General features: G+C 41.6%; 2 protein-coding genes across 2 annotated transcripts; one reads left to right on the top strand and one right to left on the bottom strand.

Moving 5' to 3' along the window:
• Window positions 1–77: 77 nt before the first annotated feature.
• Window positions 78–10,244, bottom strand: lnx2a (ligand of numb-protein X 2a). The gene is made up of 11 exons (XM_062985441.1): window positions 10,154–10,244; window positions 8,122–8,579; window positions 5,226–5,449; window positions 5,005–5,142; window positions 4,213–4,412; window positions 3,497–3,880; window positions 3,022–3,201; window positions 2,651–2,828; window positions 1,706–1,931; window positions 624–782; window positions 78–536 (listed from the first exon to the last, which is right to left on the bottom strand). Exons 2-11 carry the CDS (start codon window positions 8,523–8,525, stop codon window positions 401–403), a joined length of 2,229 nt encoding a protein of 742 aa, XP_062841511.1. The 5' UTR covers window positions 8,526–8,579; window positions 10,154–10,244; the 3' UTR covers window positions 78–400.
• A 1,904-nt stretch (window positions 10,245–12,148) lies between these two features.
• On the top strand, window positions 12,149–14,935 carry si:ch211-140b10.6 (protein POLR1D-like). Its single transcript, XM_062985787.1, has 3 exons — window positions 12,149–12,302; window positions 13,273–13,347; window positions 13,508–14,935. Exons 1-3 carry the CDS (start codon window positions 12,271–12,273, stop codon window positions 13,872–13,874), a joined length of 474 nt encoding a protein of 157 aa, XP_062841857.1. The 5' UTR covers window positions 12,149–12,270; the 3' UTR covers window positions 13,875–14,935.
• The last annotated feature ends 3,802 nt before the right edge of the window (window positions 14,936–18,737 follow it).

Genomic DNA, 18,737 nt, shown 5'->3' with positions numbered 1-18,737 from the left:
GAATTAGAAATAATAAAAAATGATCCAAGAAAAACGGGACACACTTATGGTCTCAACAGTCTCCTCTCACACACGTCTTAGGGAAAATTATTTATTAAACACTGTACACATACACTCTCTCTTACACTCATTCACTCACTCATAGAACACAGACGACACCTACATATAAAACCACTGGCAGGGCAGAGTCATGAGGAGGCCTTAAGGCTGCCCTCCAGAGGGGTGGGGCCTCCCTCCTGGGTGTGGCAGGTTTTTCTAAGGCCTGGTTTACAATTCAGCATTAAGTGAAGCATTTCAAGTTCTGAAACTCATACCGACACTACAGCGTCCGTGGCAGAGCGGAGGGGGGTGGCGTAATGATAAAACGCTCAGACGCGGGGGGTGGCCGAGAGCCGAGCGGCTACGCCAGGCTGCCGGGCCAGGAGACGACGGTGAGTGCCACGCGGCTACATTTCTCCTTAAGCATCGGCACCAGGGCCGAGTGGCTCATGCCCGCCGTGGGCAAACCGTTCACCGCCACGATCATGTCGCCACACCTGAAATAATATAGAGGATTTATTATAATGTACAAAAGCTTAACATGATTCTGTTTAATATATAGTATTATAAAAGTATTTACTTACTTCAGACGCCCGTCGTAGTAGGCAGGCGTTCCTAACACGATGGTCTTGATGAAGAAGGCCTGGTTGCTGTGGTTGTCCTCGTAACCTCCGACAATGCTGAAACCCCAGCTACCAGGGTGACTCCGCCGCAGGACAATCTCATGGCTGCTGTGCAGGTAGCTGAACAGACAGAAATGATGCTGAATCAAGAGTGCCGAGTTTCCTTGAAACTAATTCCCTTTTTTCCTCTTAAAGTAGTACTTCCCAAATTCTTATTATTGCTCATTTGCTGTTTGTACTATTCACCACACTAGCTCGAGGAAGGTAACACCCACCCCTTTTGGTTACACATAACTGGAACTGCTAAATGACCTTAGATTTTAAAATCTTATCCATACACTTCTGTTATAATCTTTTTATAATAGTCAGGCCATTAACAGACAGTCGGCTGCTGATGAGACCGCGGGGGAGTCGGGGACGATCGGATGCAGACGGTTTGGCACAATATAATCATTAAAAGAGACAAAAGGGCTCAGAGGTGAGGAAGCCAGCAGACGGGAGGACGGACTGAACAGCAGACCGAGGAGACTAAAAGCTTCCTGTGTCTCGGTTTCAGTAAGGTGTGTGATTTTTACGACACGGCTCTTGGAGCCGATGAGCTTACGGCACACGCTGATACATAATCCCTACACTGCACTGGTCAGATCAGAACGTCCTAAATCTCTGACTCTGTGAGCGGAGACTTTATTTAGAGTCCTTTATCTATCGGACGGCGCTTGGTTAAGGGCATCCGCAGTAAGTAGGTGAACTTAAAACCTAGCACGCTGATGGCACGCTGCCACGTCACTTTCTCTGGCGTAATTTTATTTATAGCTCTGCTCACTGAGGCTATTTGGAGCATCCCAGCAGAGTAATTGTTAACAGTCTAAAAATAGAAGCGCGCGGTTCGGAAATCTCATCCCATTAAAGACCGGTCATAAATCTATGTCGGTACCGGTGTGACCACGAGAGCTAAAAGCAGAGCAGAGCTTATTCTTCTAACGGCTCCCATAGAACGTGTCATGGCGTGGCCCTTCATTAACCCGACAGAGATGAAGCCTCACCTGGGCAGGCCGAGCCACATGATCCACGAGGGCGACCAGCCCGCGTCGTAGTCGCTCTCGTGGTGAGGCAGGAGTCCCTCGTCTTGGCCCGGCTCGACCACGGTGCTCACCTCCAGCGTCCGGAGCTGCACGGAGCAGGACGCGGCGCTGGACTTTAGCGTGCCCACCGCTTCGCTGTGGCTTAGGGACGTCAAGTCCTGACTGTTAATGCTCAGCAGGACGTCTCCTGAGGACAGAATACAACAATGGGTGTATAGGTGATGTTCAAAGAAGAAGCGTCCTAGTGAACATACCAGCAGTCAGTGGCAGAGCTGGTTCCATTAGTCCCTGTTCTATATGGGCAAAAGTATTTGGACACCCCTTTTTATTTATGAATTTATGTGTTTCAGCCACAAAAGTTGCTAATAGGTGTAATAAATCAATTACTTACTCACTTTCTGAACTGCTTATCCATCATTGCAGCAACAATTTAGGAAAGGCCCTTTCCTGTTGGAGGACTACACACTGGACCTATTATGGACCTATTATGTATTATTTATTATCATTTATTATCATTTGCACCTGCACTTTTCATAAAACTGTCTACCTCACACATATCTGCACAATTATATATCCATATCCAAGACCTCATGTATAGTTATTTATTTTACACATCTATATAGTATTCCCATTCTTATGCTTATGCTAATTATTATTATGTATATAGTACTATGTATATATACATAATACCATATATGTAAACAGCTTTAGTTATAATTATTATACTAACCATAGATATACAGCGGTACCTTGAAACTTGATGTCAATTGGTTCTGGTAGTGGCGTCATGTACCGATGGCTTTTGGCAGTAGCCGAAGCAAAGTGAATCTTGTTTTATGATGCAGAATTTTGCATCCAAAAACCTGAAGTGACCACAGCCTGGAAGGGAACGCTGTTGCGACTGACCTCGTTTGATTCGTCCGTCCCTCGACAGGCAGCCATGCGGTTGAACGCTAGTGACAAAAATGGGCAGCTCCCCGCTCTTGCTGCCCCGACCCCCGGCCACGGTCATGCCCAACGACTCGTGCAGCTCCTTCTTCACAGTGATGTGTTTTTCCTTACAGGTGACACATTGAGAAAGGTCCTGCCGTGGACACACAAATACAGAAGCTTTAACTGAAGCGGACGGATCCTGACATTGATTGGCTTTCTACATTTTTATCCACAGAGTATCAGCGCTGCTACTTGACGACGATCGATCCCGTCATTGATCCGTTCAGCGGCGGTAATTAATACTGTGGACACAGCCAAACCAAGAGCTCTGGTGTTACACTCACCCTGACGGTGGAAGATCTGGAGAGCTGCAGGTTGGGTGCGCTGCTGGGGATGACCGTACGTGGTGGAGGCAGGAAGTGTTCGTGGCACCAGCTGTCGCGGGCAGAGCTCGAGCCGGTGTGGACGGCCATGGTCTGCTTGCCAGGTCGGCTGATCAACAGATTGACTCTCTCTCCGCTGGCCTGAAGTGTTACAATTGACACAAGAACAATGCCACAGTCAGTTTAAAAAACTCAATGCCAAACTTCTGGAAGATGGCACATGCCAATGTAACCTCATTATAGTGCTTTAAACATCACATTTTGTCACAGCTAGCCCTTCTAGGAATGCTTTGCCAATTCTTTGAACAAGCCTAGAGGCCTGACTCATGCACTTTGGCTGTAGTTTCATTTATTCATTCATTGTCGCTTTATCCTGGTCAATACAAAAGATAGGATGGGACGAATTACAAGTGTAGTATTGACCAGTCTGCCGTACCTGTATGATCTGTGCAGCTTGCTCGGGTGTTCCGTGTCTCAGGTCATGTTCGTTTACCGCCAGAACCCTGTCGTTGCTGTGCAGCCTTCCGTCTTTAGCGGCCAAACCCCCGTCCAGCAGGTCCAGCACGAAAACGCCCGGTTCGTCGGTCCGCCTCACCAGTTTGATGCCCAGCTGCTCCGTAGAGTCACGCTTGTGCAGGGTGATGCGCATGCTGGCCGGACTGCCCTCGGTTCCACCGGTGGAGGGCACGGCGGACACAGGGGGTGGCCGGGCGCTGCACCGGCGCTCTCTGAGCACGGTCAGCTGCAGGGTGGCACACGGGCGAGCCAGCGTGGAACGAGTGAAGTTATGGGGCGTGTTGCTGATGTCCACGTTGTTCACCTGTAGAAGGGAAGCCAGGAGTGTGAAATTTGAAATGCAGCTACGTCTCAGTGTTGGTACCATACAGCAACCCTTGATGCTTTACATAAATCACTACAGTGAGCACAGTTTAAATGCTTCTAATGTTGAATATTTTAATGCTAATCATTTTAGTGTGAGTTCAAGTAAACAGACACAAGGTGGCAGTAAAAATCTGTGATTTTTGCAAACGGGGTCAGTGAAATTAAGCACATATTTACATTAATTTAATTGGGCGCTATACATAACGTAGGTTTATGCTGGAATTCCAACTCAACCAGTGTTGACAAATGAAATGTAGTAGCGGTAACCACCTGTAGTATTTGGTCCCCAGCCAGAAGCCTCCCGTCCCGAGCAATAACGCCATCCCGGTAAACCTCCTGGATTACGATGTTTATCAAAGGAGTCTCGTTACCCCCGACTATGCTTATACCCAGTTCCACATACGGGTTCGACCGATGAATATCAATAGTGGTGATTTCACCTTCAGGCAACGATGGCAGCTTCACACAACCTGGAAAACATAAAGAGTTTATAAATTGGTTATCGTCAGTCACTGATGTAGTGATGTATGTAGACTTTCTCCTTGAACCTCTACCATGCACACCAGGGGTCTTCAGTGTTCTCCTTCAATGTGACCTCATGGACTGTTACACACCTTGATCTGAAAATGAATTTTGGCTGACTGTGTACCGGTGGAGTCCAAACGCTTCGACTGTGTCCAGCCTAATGAGCATCGAACTCTTTTTCTGAGGTCTGCGCCAAGGTACACCCCCACAAATGTGTTATGAAGATCCCTGTTTGATAGATCTGATCCCTGATCCCTTCAATCAAAAAGAGATCTACTTACACCTGATTGAAAACACTTGACCCTAATTTTATTTTATATATTATATAATTTTACGTTTGCAGCATTTAGCAGACTAACAATTATGACTGAATACAATTCAAGCAATTGAATGTTGCTCAGGGGCCCAACAGTGGCAACTTGGCAGCAGTGATTTCCCCAGATGTGACCTCTTTAGACCCAAGGGGACTAGCGTTAAGAAAGAAACAGTAGTGATAATGCTACTAAATCCACGTAAGTAAGAGAGTAGAAGACTTACCCTCCTCTGCTGATAGGGGCAGAGTCTCGACAAAGTCCCACCCTGATGAGGCAGAGCTTCCGGTTCGGAGGAGATGGATGCAGGGGTTGCTGAGGGGACGCTTCACCCGCGGAGTGATACGCTCCAAACCGTGGACGCCTAAACAAACAAGCCTCAGGTCAACCAAGCAAACGTGTGCTCACACATGTGCTATCAAACATTATAATACTGATGGGACTCACGGTCCTCTTCGGTGCTCTCCTCGAACGCTGGGTTATCCACCCCTCGCTCTTCTGTCCACATGGGCACGCTGCTGCAGGCGTTAGAGGGCGCGGGGAGCGGGGATGTGCTCTCCCGAAGCTCAGTCTGTGGAGATTTGGTGGTCTCGGTTATCATGGTCTTTTCCTCGCCGCTTTCCACCGGCGAGCTCTCAATGACCGCCCTCTTGTGTTGTGTGCCAGGACACCTGAAAATGAATCATCAAATAAAACATCCAGTCTGGAAGGAAATGTATTTATTTTTGTTCTATTTATTTGTACTTTTTCTCCTGATTTAGCGTAGTCAATTTGTCTTCCTGTGCTGGGGATCCTGATTGAGCTCGCGGAGGGTATATTTGCCCTATATATTTTATAGTGGACACCATCTTTTTCACCTGTGCTTCGGTGGATTCGATCTGCTAACCAGGGTCCTTGCACAGTGTTTGAAGACCTTATCCACTCAGTCCGGTCATTTTCCCACTCAGCAGACACAGTGGCCAATTTTTGTCTGCTGCAGGCACTGCCAATTGTGTCCACTAGATGGTGCCCAGCCGACCGGTAGCAGAGCTGAGATTTGAACCGGGATGTTCAGAATCTCGGCGCTGGTGTGCTAGCTTTATTTACTAAATAAATACAAATATATGAAATCAGCATGTCTTAACAAATTGTCCTCAATTATGTTATGAAATAAATGTTATTATACATACAAATAATAGAATAAATATTGTAATAGTCGTCTTTGCAGATAAACAAAAATCTGATGTACATATTTGAATAAAAGTAGTTAATGTTTAGAATTAAAACTCTTAAGTAAATGTGCAGTTTGTCCTCAAACACCTTTATTGAATTTGACTCCATGCGAAACGTAAAATCCATCCAAACTACTCACACACGCTTGGCATGAACCACCAGCGACTCTTGCCAACCGTAATCCAAGCCAAACTCGAACTCCTCTATGCACGGCACTCGCTGTGCAGTTCACGCTGCATCACAACCGATCTTCAAATCTACTCACTGAATCGTACAAGCTGAACTAAAACCACTCGCTCGGACCTGAACTCACCATAGCCCCGGGTTTCCTTTAGCGGTCTCACAGAAGAAATAATTGTAAAGCTCCCTGGAGTTGAAGTTTCCCAGCATTGCTGCTGAAGATACGGGCGTGCAAGTGGCCAACGCATGCCTGAGGAGCACGGCTAATCTCCTGTCACATGACTACAGGGCAAGTAATCCCCTGATGGGATGACAGATCAGGCCTGGTTCGACCAGAAGAAAGCAAAGGATTGATACCCAACCGTTCGCTACAGATCAGTGGAAGATCAGTTCAGAGATCAAGTCCATTAAAACAACAGTAAGATCCAAACCCTCAGTGCAATCTGTATATATAATTATATTTGAGATGACATCTGTGTACGCTACAGCTGTGCTTTTTACTAAAACATGATCTGTAAAGTGAACGAATGCACTCAGTTCATGTTCTTTAGAGTCTGCACTCTTGTAGATGCATTTATGCATGAAGGAGGTGAACATCACAGTGCTATCCTAACCTAACACTTTTACATTTAGGACTTCTGTGTATATCAGACTCTTTGAAACTGGTCATTATTTATAACTTCTGCTCCCTAGTGTTTAAAGTTTGTTGTTTTAAGTGTCTGTAAAGGCTTGAATATTTGACCTTTATGTAAGCTATATATGTAAGCCCCTTTTACACAGGACAAGTCCAGGTACAACATCCAGGAATTACGTCTCTAAGTACTGTACGTCAATATGTTAATTGAAAAGGCATGCTGATATCCATGGATCTAAGGATTAATTAAAACAATAGCACAGTGAAGAGACAGCAGAAGACTCGTAACCCCTTGGGCTTTTGCTAAATCCAGTAAAATAATAATAATAAATACGTCTTCCTAAACAAAACTGTACTATGCACACAACCCTTGATGCTTCATATAAGCCACAATTTTACTAATACTACTAATACTAATCATTTTAGTTCAAGTTCAAGTAAACAGACACAAGGTGGCAGTAAAGTGCAAGTGCCATTTAAATGCACATGTTTGAAAGAATGCAAAATAAGAGTGTTCCTATCAATATTAACCACATTTACATACTTCTACTGGTGTTCAACTGAAGTATTGAACATTTGTAATCTGATTACCCAACAAGCCATCAAAAAACATCTGGACAGCATCACAAGTTAACACATTTAGTATCACTGCCTTAAGAAGAGTGCAGTTATACTGTATGAACTGTCAGATTAGTTGGATAAACTATAGTACAGTAAAGTCAGTCACAATGTGAGTGTCTAATATGTCAAATTGTAATTATAATTTAGCACATCTGTGCTAATTTACAAGCAGATCGTAGCCTGAGAATAGTAATGATGCATTTTACTTTACTGTATTGTTTTATAGTTATTATATTCCAATAATGACAGTCAAGATATTTGTTTCCTAGTTGGATCACTCTACCTAAAAATGGTACTTAGTCATGACTGGTTCACATTTTTCATTAAAGCATTTGTTTTGTTTCATTTACATTGACGTTTTCGGCATTTAGTAGACGCTTTTATCCAAAGCGACCTACAGTACTGTGACAGTATATATTATCTAAGCAATTGGAGGTTAAGGGCCTTGCTCTGGGGCCCAACAATGGCAACCTGGCAGTGGTGGGGCTTGAACCAGCGACCTTTTTGATTATTAATCCAGTACCTTAACTGCTAGGCTACAACTGTTTCCACTCCTCATTTTATGCTTCTCAGTTCTAACATTAATGACTATCAAAATGACCAGTACAATAATAAAGTCACTTTCTGGTGCTAGATTTGACCCATATTTGATGTTCATTTGAAGCACTCGGCGTGTGAGTGCGTGTATGCGCGTACCTGTGTTTGAGATGCGCCTCCAGGTCACATCGTGGCATGCTGAGCGAGCAGATGGGTGTAAGCGGGCAAGTGACTGACAGTTTATCCAGCAGCTTGTGCACCAGGATGCTGGATCGCCGACAGCCCTGCAGCTGCAGCCTGGCTCTGTCCAACGGGCAGAAGTCACGTTCCTGCAGGAAGCTGCGCAGGCAGCGGGCGCAGAACGTGTGGCCGCACGGCGTGTCCAGCGGCTGCACCAGAGGCTGCAGGCAGATATGACACACCAGGTCGTCATCCACCTCCAGCCTGTAGTTGTAGAGGTGATTCTCCCAGGCACGGTGGATCTGCCCACACTCTGTACACAGAGCCTCCAGCAGAGCCTCGCTCACCATACCGGCATCTACGCCTTCGCCCAGGCTGCCCATCACGCCAACAACGCAGCTGACTACTTTTTAGAAAACTGTCCGCTCCATGGGCCTCTGATGGAGGAAGAGAGATAAAGATATCATGTTAGCTTTGCACTTGTAATTTCACTTGTAATTACCTTTAGATAAAATGGATGCCATTCCATTGCGGGGCCTTAGCCATCCCCCCTAGATGTAGCAACTCATGTCTGTATGTAGATGCCCGACCAGCCGTATAGAATTTAGCAGTTATGAGCTGGACTACAAGAGCATTGGAAAGATTTTCTTCTTGAGCCCCAAACTGCTGCCCATTGAGCATGAGAGTCTGCCATGCTTGTGTTTGTGGAATTCTCTTGGGCTCTTTTTTACGTGGGTCTTTACGTGGGTCTGACGTGCACCTTTAAGATACTAATTGTGCTAAGATTGTGCTTTTGGCATCATAGTAATACAGTGAAGTATATTAAAAAACACATTATTTTCTTTGTTGTATCGTTTGCTGAGTCTAATCTAAAGCGTCTCGAGCAGAGTGTGAATTATACAGATATTTGACCGCTGGGGGGGTCAACTTTATATATTAGCTAACTAATGACCCCCTTGAACAGTTGTTTTCACCCCAAGTATTAATTAGGAGGGTCAGACCCCCCAAACCCCCCACGTAATTCGAACCATGGTCCTAAGAAAGACAAAATATTCAGCTCTAGGGTAGATATTGTGTCCGTGTGCAGTATCATACTGCTGGCAAACACCAGCCATGGATCACTGTACCCTCCTGTACACCTTTCTGTATCTATGGCAACCAGCATCAGTGGCCAGAATCATGGTTAAAACACAGTCGGCTGTGTCTTTATCTGAGACTGCACATCTTTGTGTCTTTATCTTGCAGCTGCGGATGAATAATTCATGAGGGCACAAGGCTCCTCTGTACCCATAAACAAAGCCATGTCATCTTTACATCGCGTATACACCAACACTGGTGCGAGCACACAAGGATTCCTGTGCATTGTTGTGCATGAAATATCACAAACGCACTTCAGGTCCATCAGAAAGCAAGACTGAAAGATTCCATTACATAAGATGCGATGGCCTGTGGTGGGTATGCATTAGAACTGGTCTAGCAGGACTAGCTCAGGTGTGACTGTTAGCTGAGCAACAGTGGGAGCATCAATGCGTGTCTGTTATTGTTGCATCCTTTTGTTTTAAAGCCTCCTGTCTAATGCATCCTGCCACAATATGCCCTTGGATGGTGATGTCAGTTTGCATGATCATGTGCATCATGAAAAGAAAATTAAACAACATGGCCTGAGTATGAACAAAATCCACGCATTAAAAAAATAATCTATAATATTCATATCAATTAATGAGATATTTGTATAAAACCTGTAACAGCATAATTACGTGCACCAGTTTATATGCACATTTAAAAATAAATAAATACAAGCAATCAGATATAAATAATATTATAAATTCGTATCAACATAAGTCATTAATATAAAAGCCCGTCTGATGTGCTGTCTCATTATTTTATTCATTATAGCCCATCATAAATCTCTCAGCCGCACAGCCAGCAAATCGAGCCTGACATTTAAGTCAACAGCTTTAATTCAATAATAATAAAGTAAATAATATGCAGAATTTAAAGTATATTTCACCTGTTCGTCTTCTTCCCCCAGACAAATAATTCCAGTCCCAAAGGGGGACTATATCAGATATTTTGATCACATCCGCCGCCTGTTCACTCGCGGCAGGTTTCTGCGCCTTCGCTTCTTCCACCGCTTTTCAGGCATGGCCACGCCCCCTCCGAGTGCGCTGTGCTCTGATTGGTCAGCTGCCTCCTCTTTCTTTCTTTATTACTAGGAAAAACATGGGGTACTCATGACATACTCCACATGGGCAAAAGTATGTGGACACCCAGACATCACATCCATACAGTTGTTTTTATTAGTGAACTCACTTCAGCGTTTATTACTTCAGCGTATCATACTTGACTGAGATAAGGTGTTCTTAGGAAAACATGAGCAAATAACCTAGAGATGATTGCTGTGCACCTCATTGCTTATTGTTCTTTGTGTAGCTGTTGTTCATGCTGTTTTCAGGTGTTTTTTCAAGTAACTGAAAGCACATTCAGTCTGAAAGCACATTGTGAAAACCTGTGCCGGTCCAGTCCATAATTGTCTGGGGATGTTTTAATAAGATTAATAAAAACTGTTTGATTGGCTTTGTAGCTTTTTTGTTTATATTTTGGGCAGCACGGTGGCTCAGTGGGTAGCACTGTCGCCTCACAGCAAGAAGGTCCTGGGTTCAATCCCCAGGTGGTGTGGTCCGGGTCCTTTCTGTGTGGAGTTTGCATGTTCTCCCCGTGTCTGCGTGGGTTTATTCCCACAGTCTAAAGACGTGCAGTCAGGTTAATTGGAGATACAAAATTGTCCATGACTGTGTTTGACATGAAACGTGTGAACTTGATGAATCTTGGGTAACCAGTAAGTACCGTTTCTGTCATGAATGTAACCAAAGTGTGTAAAACATGACGTTAAAGTCATAATAAACAAAAACTATAAACGATACTCTTTGCGTAAACTCTTCTTAACCAATGAAAACATATTTTATTATGAAATCAGAAAGAAACTTTTTTTTATATGCAGCACCAAAATCTTTAGATTATGGACTGATGGCCTGGTGTTGCAATCATCTAGTAGAAAACACAATTCATGGTTTTATTAATTATGTCATCCAGGTCATGCAGGCGCTGGAGCAGTAAAGCACCCCCACATCAACACACTAACACCACCATGGTTGAATGGTGGTATATGTTCATATAATGTTTATAGTGGAATGTGTGTTGTATGTAACTAGCCCCAAGTTTTCCAAAAGGTTTGACTTTTGACTCATCAGACAGATCACAATATTTCAGGTGTTGAGGACATTGGGGTGTGAGTCAAGTCCATACATTCCTCTTGGTTAGCAATGTTATCGCCTTGCCACTAAATACCACTTTTGTCCAGTCTCTTTCTAATGCTGAAATCTTGAACCTTGGTGGATCTGACTTTATCTATAGTAAGCAAGGCATGTTGTTCCTTAGAAGTTTGTCTGGATTTTACATGTTTGCCCTGTGTGTACATGGGTTTCCTACAGGTACTCCAGTTTCATCCTACATCCCAAAAACATGCCAAAACCAGACTGGTCCCTAAATATGTCTAAATTCATAAGTAAAGAGTGTGTTGTCCAGTACTAAATCTGGTCCTCCTTTTTTCCCCACAGTATTTCCTGGTCACACAGGACCCACCACAACACTGACCAGAATGAAGCTCTTAAATGTAATATTAAATATTACATTGTTATATTACAATTATATGACATTGTTGTAGCATAGGCGGCTACCTTCCAAACGCCTGAATAAAATATTTTTTATAAAACGTGTATTTAAACACGTCCTCATTGCGAATTATCGTCAGTAGCTTAAATTCAGGCATGAATTTATATTTTTGTAACAGTCACAGTTACGCTATTTAACAATTAAACACACAGTTTGGAAGCTAAGATGCACACTAACGTACTACATAGTATGAAAAGCCCGTTGTGACCACAGTGTTGGCGCAGTAATTCTACATACTACTTAGTACGGTAGTATGCGAGGCTTGGATTAGAGTATGGCGGTGTGTTAGAGGTACAACCGGGGTCTTAAACTGCACTAAACTAAACTAAGCGTTTTGTAGTTTTCAAACAAAATGAATCTTTATTAAAGCGAATATTAATCTTGTGTGTTTGTATCATGGCCGGGAATGATGATAATGAGCTAGAAAGGTGAGTTACAATACGTGGTTATTGTGTGCTATGCTAAGCTAACTCGTTTAGAAGTGATAGCAGACTTTAGCTTGAAGACAAATCTAGCTCATTTAAATAGCTCCAGTACATTCACGAATATCGACACGATATAAAACATTATTTATGATCTAAATTATTAACAAAAAGGCTGCCAATCATTAGAACTGTAATGATTGTTGTTTTAAAAAGTAAATGAGACTGGGAAACATGGTAAATCTATGTAATATCATTCACATGTAGACAAAATCTATCCAGTTCCTTCAGACTCTTTTCAGCTCATCTAAAAAGTTTCTATAAGTTTTAGGACATGAGACTGGAATGGTCTTGATTCTGTGGCAAGTAAACAGTTAGGCAGTAAGTTAATTTAAAATAATTGATACTTGATTGAGTCCTTGATAGCATGTAGGGCAATTTGGAAGAAAATCAACCCCAAAACAACACAGATCCTCCATCATGTTTCACAGTGGGGATTAGGTACTTTTCTGTATGATTATCTTTGTGTCTAAGATTCCTGTTTTGGTCTCATCATTAACCAAATCGATACAGACACATAAACAGCTTTGTTGTTTATAGTGTAAAGTAAATGATTTACTATTTTATGCGTATTCGTTTAGTATTTAATTTGATATAACATCACATAAAGGCTTTTCTGTTTGGGTCACAACTGCAGCATGCTCCTCTGAAAAGGGGGTACAACTGTAAACATGGTTTATGATTCAATGAAACATCTGGCATATGACCACTGAGGTAGGGTCAGAAATCAGCATCTGTATTATAGTTGCTTAGTGGCAACTAGTCCAACCAGCCATTTTTCTGCTCTGCTGAATTGTGTGCTCTGTAAAACCAAACAAATTAGAAAATAACTAGAAGTATAAATTTTTTTAGGCAAACTGTGGTGAAAATGTGTGTCGTTATTTATTAGCTGACAATATCAATTACATTTATACAGACGTGCAGTTGAGGAACTCCTCAAAGAGGCCAACAGAGGCCGGGTGCGTGCTGAGACCATGGGCCCAGCAGGATGGTAAGTCAGAAGTACAACCCATCATCCCTTTCTTCATTTTATTTAAAGAGAGTAAACAACATGCTAACTGCCAGTTGCATTACTGAAGACCTAAGTACCTTCAGAATGACCCTGACTAACGTACTTCATAGCTCATGCAGTTTTATGTACTCTGTTACAGGATGAAGTGCCCTCTGGGAAGCACCAATAAACGCTTTTTACTTAACACCCTTCGGCCGTGTGTTGAGCGTCGATCTAGAGTTCAGGGAGGTACGTCAGGAAGAGAAGACGAAGGGAGACGGGGTGGAGATAGAAGTTCACGTCACCGCAGCGAGGACAGAGAAAGCAGTCGTAGAAAAGACGATGACCACAGAAGAGAGCGTTCGCATTCTTATTCCCAGTCAAAAAGCCACAGGTCATCTAGGAGCGGTTTAGCACCCAGAGACCACTCTCCTCACCCCCTTAACCGGTCAAGCAGGACTCGTTCTCGCTCACCTGTCCAAAAACGGTCAGGGGACAAACAACACAGGGACAGGACTAAAAAATGATGCAGTTGTTTGTATGAAACATAAGTACTGACTGTGCATAGTACTGTTAATTTATAGGTATTGATGATGTTCCCTGATGTGTAAGCAGAAACAAGGTGTGGGAAGGATCGTGTCAACAGTAAGGAATTAATAATCTTTTTGCTAAACAGTTCACAAAACATGTGACCATGTAACCCAACAGTCAAGTAAAAATAGATTCCTAAGAATAAGAGGTTTTGAATCTTACAAAGGCTGCTGTGGTGTAGTTTTATCTAACTTTCCAACATTATGTACAGCAATACAGTGAAAACAGATTTTACGTACATATTTAATTTAATATGGTTTACTCAAGCAGTTACTTGATTCTGGTCTTGTAAACAGTTTGCTTGAATTTTAATAATCAGGAAAAGCTTTTACTAGATGAAATGGTTAGTTAATATAAATGTGTAATGACAGAACCAGAAATAAAATGCTTGTCATATGGTACATTTGCAACCACATTACTTTACTAAATGCTATGTTCACTAATATTATCTATTATGTTGTTGTTGCTTTTTTCCTATTAAAGTTTGTATTAATTAGTATGTAATTTGGGACACAGCCGTAGTATAGTATATCAGTGTCATGAAAAATAAATTCTTGTTACTGTTTTTGTCACAGTTGAATTGACTCCTGTCAAACTGAATTACAGTCCTAAATTAATTTATCTTAGTGAAAATAACCATGTAACGTGTCATTACAATGAGTGATACTAACAGTGACATTCACAGTTGGGTTGCTGCTGAATTACAATAAAAATAATTTAGTGTGTTTTTACTTTTCTTTTAACGGACGTGATCAACAAGCACACTGAGATTTAAAGAACATTGGGATTACTGACAAATGTTTATTGTTCTATAAACATCATTTTCTTATTTATAGGTTATCTTTTTTATGTTACAATTAATACTTATTATGCAGGTGATAATTATGGGCTACGATTAGTGGGAAATCTAAATGCAGCATTATAAAACTGTTAATTAGTTAAGGGCCTGCACTAGTCACCTGAAGATTAAGTTCCAGCTAATAAATAAAGCTAAAAGTGCAGTGCAGATCAGTAAACTGTGTTAAATAAAATGGTTTAAATGAGTCAGTTGCTACTCCAGCTCTTTTTTTCGCTGTTCTCTCAACAATTTTGCAACTTCTGTCAAGTGATTTATGACGCGGTTATGTTTTACCTCGGACAAGTTTGAATTCAATCAAAATGTCATTATCATTCCTTTTGCGTTACTCTCAGTTGGACAGTGTTTGCCCAGCCTTTCGTTTGTCGCCACTAGGTAAGCATGTTTTATCAACCGCCTCTGACATGGATTATGTATGTACGTGTTCTCGCCAGCTCGCCAGAGCGCTTATTGTCTTAAGAGCAGGTAAAAAGGTTTCTGGTTAATCCACCTGGCACCTGTCCGGTGTGCCACAAAACAAAAACATATGGATGTTTAGAAATAAGAATCTTATTTTTATCAATTTGTTTATTATGCAGCCACAAATAAAGAACCCTTCCCCCCCCTGAACAAAAGTCAGTTAACAGAACTCAAACCATTTAACCTTTTAAACCTATTAAATTCATGTTATTATTTTATTAGGCTTGGAAGTAATAAATAAATATATCCCAATATTTAATATCAATAACAGTAATTTGGATTTTTTTGTACTGATTTTCACTCTCAGGTTTGAAAATTACAGAACCAGATTGATAATTGATCTTTACTTCAAGCACCACAACTTTCTACAAAATTAAAGAAAAACATTCCAGGTCATGAGCTTTGAATAATTTTTGCACTTAAAACTTCTTCAAAATCTGTTTGATAGTGTTACAAACAGCACATGCTCTAACTTATTATTATTATTATTATTTATTTTTTAATAAATACATTTTTGCTTTCATTGTGTCTGCAGAGTTACCTTTGGGTAACCTTCCTTTCCTCTCTCAAAAACATGCAAAAGGTGGATTGGCTACTCCAACTTGTCCCCTGGTGTTAGTAAGTACGTGAGTAAATGGAGTGTCTGTTGGTTTGTGATGGATTGGTCATGTACTTTGGTTCTAACAGGGTTTTAGTCCATTAATAAATATAATTAATATACTGCAGAACAGTTCTCCCTAACCTGTGGCCTAAGAGACATTTAAGGCCTGCAACACACAGGATGAGAGCTTTTGGTCTCCGTTGCCACCCGTCGCAGCCCCAGAGCTGAACATTTTGGTCTTTTCTATGTTCCAAATACATTATAATTATTACAACCTAAGCTTTAGGAGCGGTGCTTTTAAATTCTGTATTTTTCCTGCTGGCTGGGCAATGCTCCACTCCATATCACTTAAGACCATTAAGGCTCTCATAACGTCCATAGATGTGTCATCAAACCTCGCCGTCTCTCTCACGCTTCATAAACCTCATTGTGCTCCCACAGCGTAGCCGTAATCGCCGGGGATAACTATTTCCTTCCCTTTCAAACCAAAGTCATATATAAACACCATTAAGCGGCAATACATGCAGCTGGTGTGAGTGGAATGGGTTTATTCAAACTTTTATGGCAGAACATGAAGAGCCCCATTTTAGATAGGAGCAGAAAGTACCATTATTGCTTTTGAAGAGGTGCGTGCAAACACAGCATTGTATCACTGGTCTCCAGTGACGGGAGCAGCCGCTGACTTTAAAAGCAGATTTTTACTGATACTCACATTGGTTTGATGCTTTGCTCAAAATTCACAATGCTGTGGGCACTATAATGACAAAAGCATGTGGTCACTTCTCCTAATTATTAAGGTCAGGTCTTGTAGTCATGTGTATTGCTAACAGGTCAGTACATTTTTTTAAATAAAAGAAGTCACGTCTTTAAAATTTGTGGCAACAGTTTAGTGAAGGCACCTTTCTGTTTAGCATGACAGGTCCATTGTTTGGTGGTTTGAAGGAATCCCACTGAGCAAGACTGGTTTGAATTGGCATGTTGATTGAAGCGAGGCCCTTGTTTCCAAAACATATCACCAAGTATATCACCAAACATGTCATCAAGTGCTCCTTTTACTAACTAAGTACAAATTCTAAATTCTCAGATACATTCAAGAGTCTTGTGGGGGGAATGGGGCAAATCCATAATTTTGGCAGGCCAGAACTTAAGGGTCATGTTTATTCTTATGACCAGAAGAAGAACCATGATCCTGTTGGACATTCTATTCCAAAACCATGGATTTTTATTTATAGCACCCTCTCATTGCGGTAATAACAGTCTCATCTCCTCTGGGAAGGTGTTTCACAATATTTTGGGGTGTTTGTGGGTCAAACACAGGCAATGTTGGCAGAAAGACGTTGCTCACAATCAAAATTCCAGTTCTATCCAGTGGGGCTGAATCACAAGTTCTTCCACACCAAACCTGTTAAACCATTTCTTTATGGACCATACAAGTACACCACAAACTGTATGTACCAGTGAGTCTTCTGTCCATTTTACTGGACTGTTATACAGAATTGGTGTGTGTGCTTTAGTATGCAGCATAATGCTGATTGCAGTCATTAGCTTTCATTACTTATTTACATTAGCCAAGTAATTTACAAACTAAGTTAATGAAGCAAGACGCCAAACTGTGACTAAATTATCCACTTTGAGTTGGAATGAAATTTTATTTCACACTGTTTTTAATGTAGAGCATAGTAAACCACTCTGGATATGTAGATTTAGAAGAGTATTCTAAATGTGTACATATATTTTATTCTTTTTTTAATCCTCTGTACACTGAAGGCCCGGTCACTCGGTGTCCCAGGTAGATCTTCACGTGACTCTTGGGCTAATTGAGTTCTCGCCCACACTCCACGATAATTGGTTTACATCGAACATCTTGGCTTTATTTAACTACGAGAGCTTTAGGGTAATGGACCGAGGGCAGGCGTGCCTAATGGCAGGTAAACTCGGAGGGACGTGGGGTGACAGGTACAGAGAGAGAAATGTGTTCTGGTGATTGTTGGCAGTGTCCATAATGGAGTGAACACGAGGCATGTGTTAAATGGGGCATTTGATGTGACATTTTATAAATCTCAGGCGTTGCTGTGAGTGTTTGAAGGAGGACGACGAACAAAAGTTCACTTTCAGAAAAAAAGTGCAGGGCAGAGTTAAGCAGGAAATAAGTACCTGCTTTCAGAGAGACATATTTTTAAAAAATTGTCATCATTATAAGAAAAAATACTTTTCTACTCTTCTGTAATAATCAGAGGAAAACATTTAGGTTCTGTTGGGGCTTTTTTTCTGAAAATCTGCTGTGTCAAAACTATTCATTCATTCATTCATCAGATTATATAATTAATTTACTGGTGTAGACAGTTCTATAATTTTATTATCTATCTATGGGACATGGCCTTCCAAATCCTTCTCAGTAATTATGATTGACAACTGCTGGTGAGTTTTCTGGGTCTAAATAATTATTACAAGGCTAGTGAACTGTCACTTTATGCTGTGTGGGAACTCGGCATTATGGTCTGATGTATTTTAAAAAGCAGCAAGTCTGCCATAAATTAAAAGCTGCTGAATTATTAGTAAGCTGTCCACAGTAAAGCAAGCTTAACATGATTTTGAGCATAGAGGCTGCTGTAAACAAAAGAAGGCAAGTGATAAGTTTTAAAAAGCTTTGTCTTTTTAAAGCTTTTTTGGACAAATAAAGTGGACTCCACTCAGTTCGTCACAGATTTAAAAAAACAGCTACAGAAATCACTGAAGTCCCAAGACTGTCATCAAATACACAAGGCTTACAACTTTAAAGCTGAAGTACCAGAAATGGTTCTTTAGAGTAAACCTAAAGAGTCACAAAAATCCCTTAAAGGGTAGTAATATTGTTGTCAAATGATTCTTCAATTTGTTGTGGCA

The sequence above is a fragment of the Trichomycterus rosablanca genome, chromosome 23 (genome assembly GCF_030014385.1).
Source record: "Trichomycterus rosablanca isolate fTriRos1 chromosome 23, fTriRos1.hap1, whole genome shotgun sequence".
Taxonomy (NCBI): Eukaryota; Metazoa; Chordata; class Actinopteri; order Siluriformes; family Trichomycteridae; genus Trichomycterus; species Trichomycterus rosablanca.
Note: the sequence above shows the minus strand (reverse complement) of the source record. Positions and strands in the feature narration are given on the sequence as shown.

Coding starts and splice junctions, on each gene's coding strand:
- si:ch211-140b10.6 (XM_062985787.1), top strand. CDS start 12,271: ATGGCCGGGAATGATGATAATGAGCTAGAAAG. Junction 12,303..13,272: donor GATGATAATGAGCTAGAAAG/GTGAGTTACAAT, acceptor ACATTTATACAG/ACGTGCAGTTGAGGAACTCC. Junction 13,348..13,507: donor ACCATGGGCCCAGCAGGATG/GTAAGTCAGAAG, acceptor ACTCTGTTACAG/GATGAAGTGCCCTCTGGGAA.
- lnx2a (XM_062985441.1), bottom strand. CDS start 8,525: ATGGGCAGCCTGGGCGAAGGCGTAGATGCCGGTATGGTGAGCGAGGCT. Junction 4,413..5,004: donor GCCCCTATCAGCAGAGGAGG/GTAAGTCTTCTA, acceptor TATGTTTTCCAG/GTTGTGTGAAGCTGCCATCG. Junction 3,881..4,212: donor CTGGGGACCAAATACTACAG/GTGGTTACCGCT, acceptor TCCCTTCTACAG/GTGAACAACGTGGACATCAG.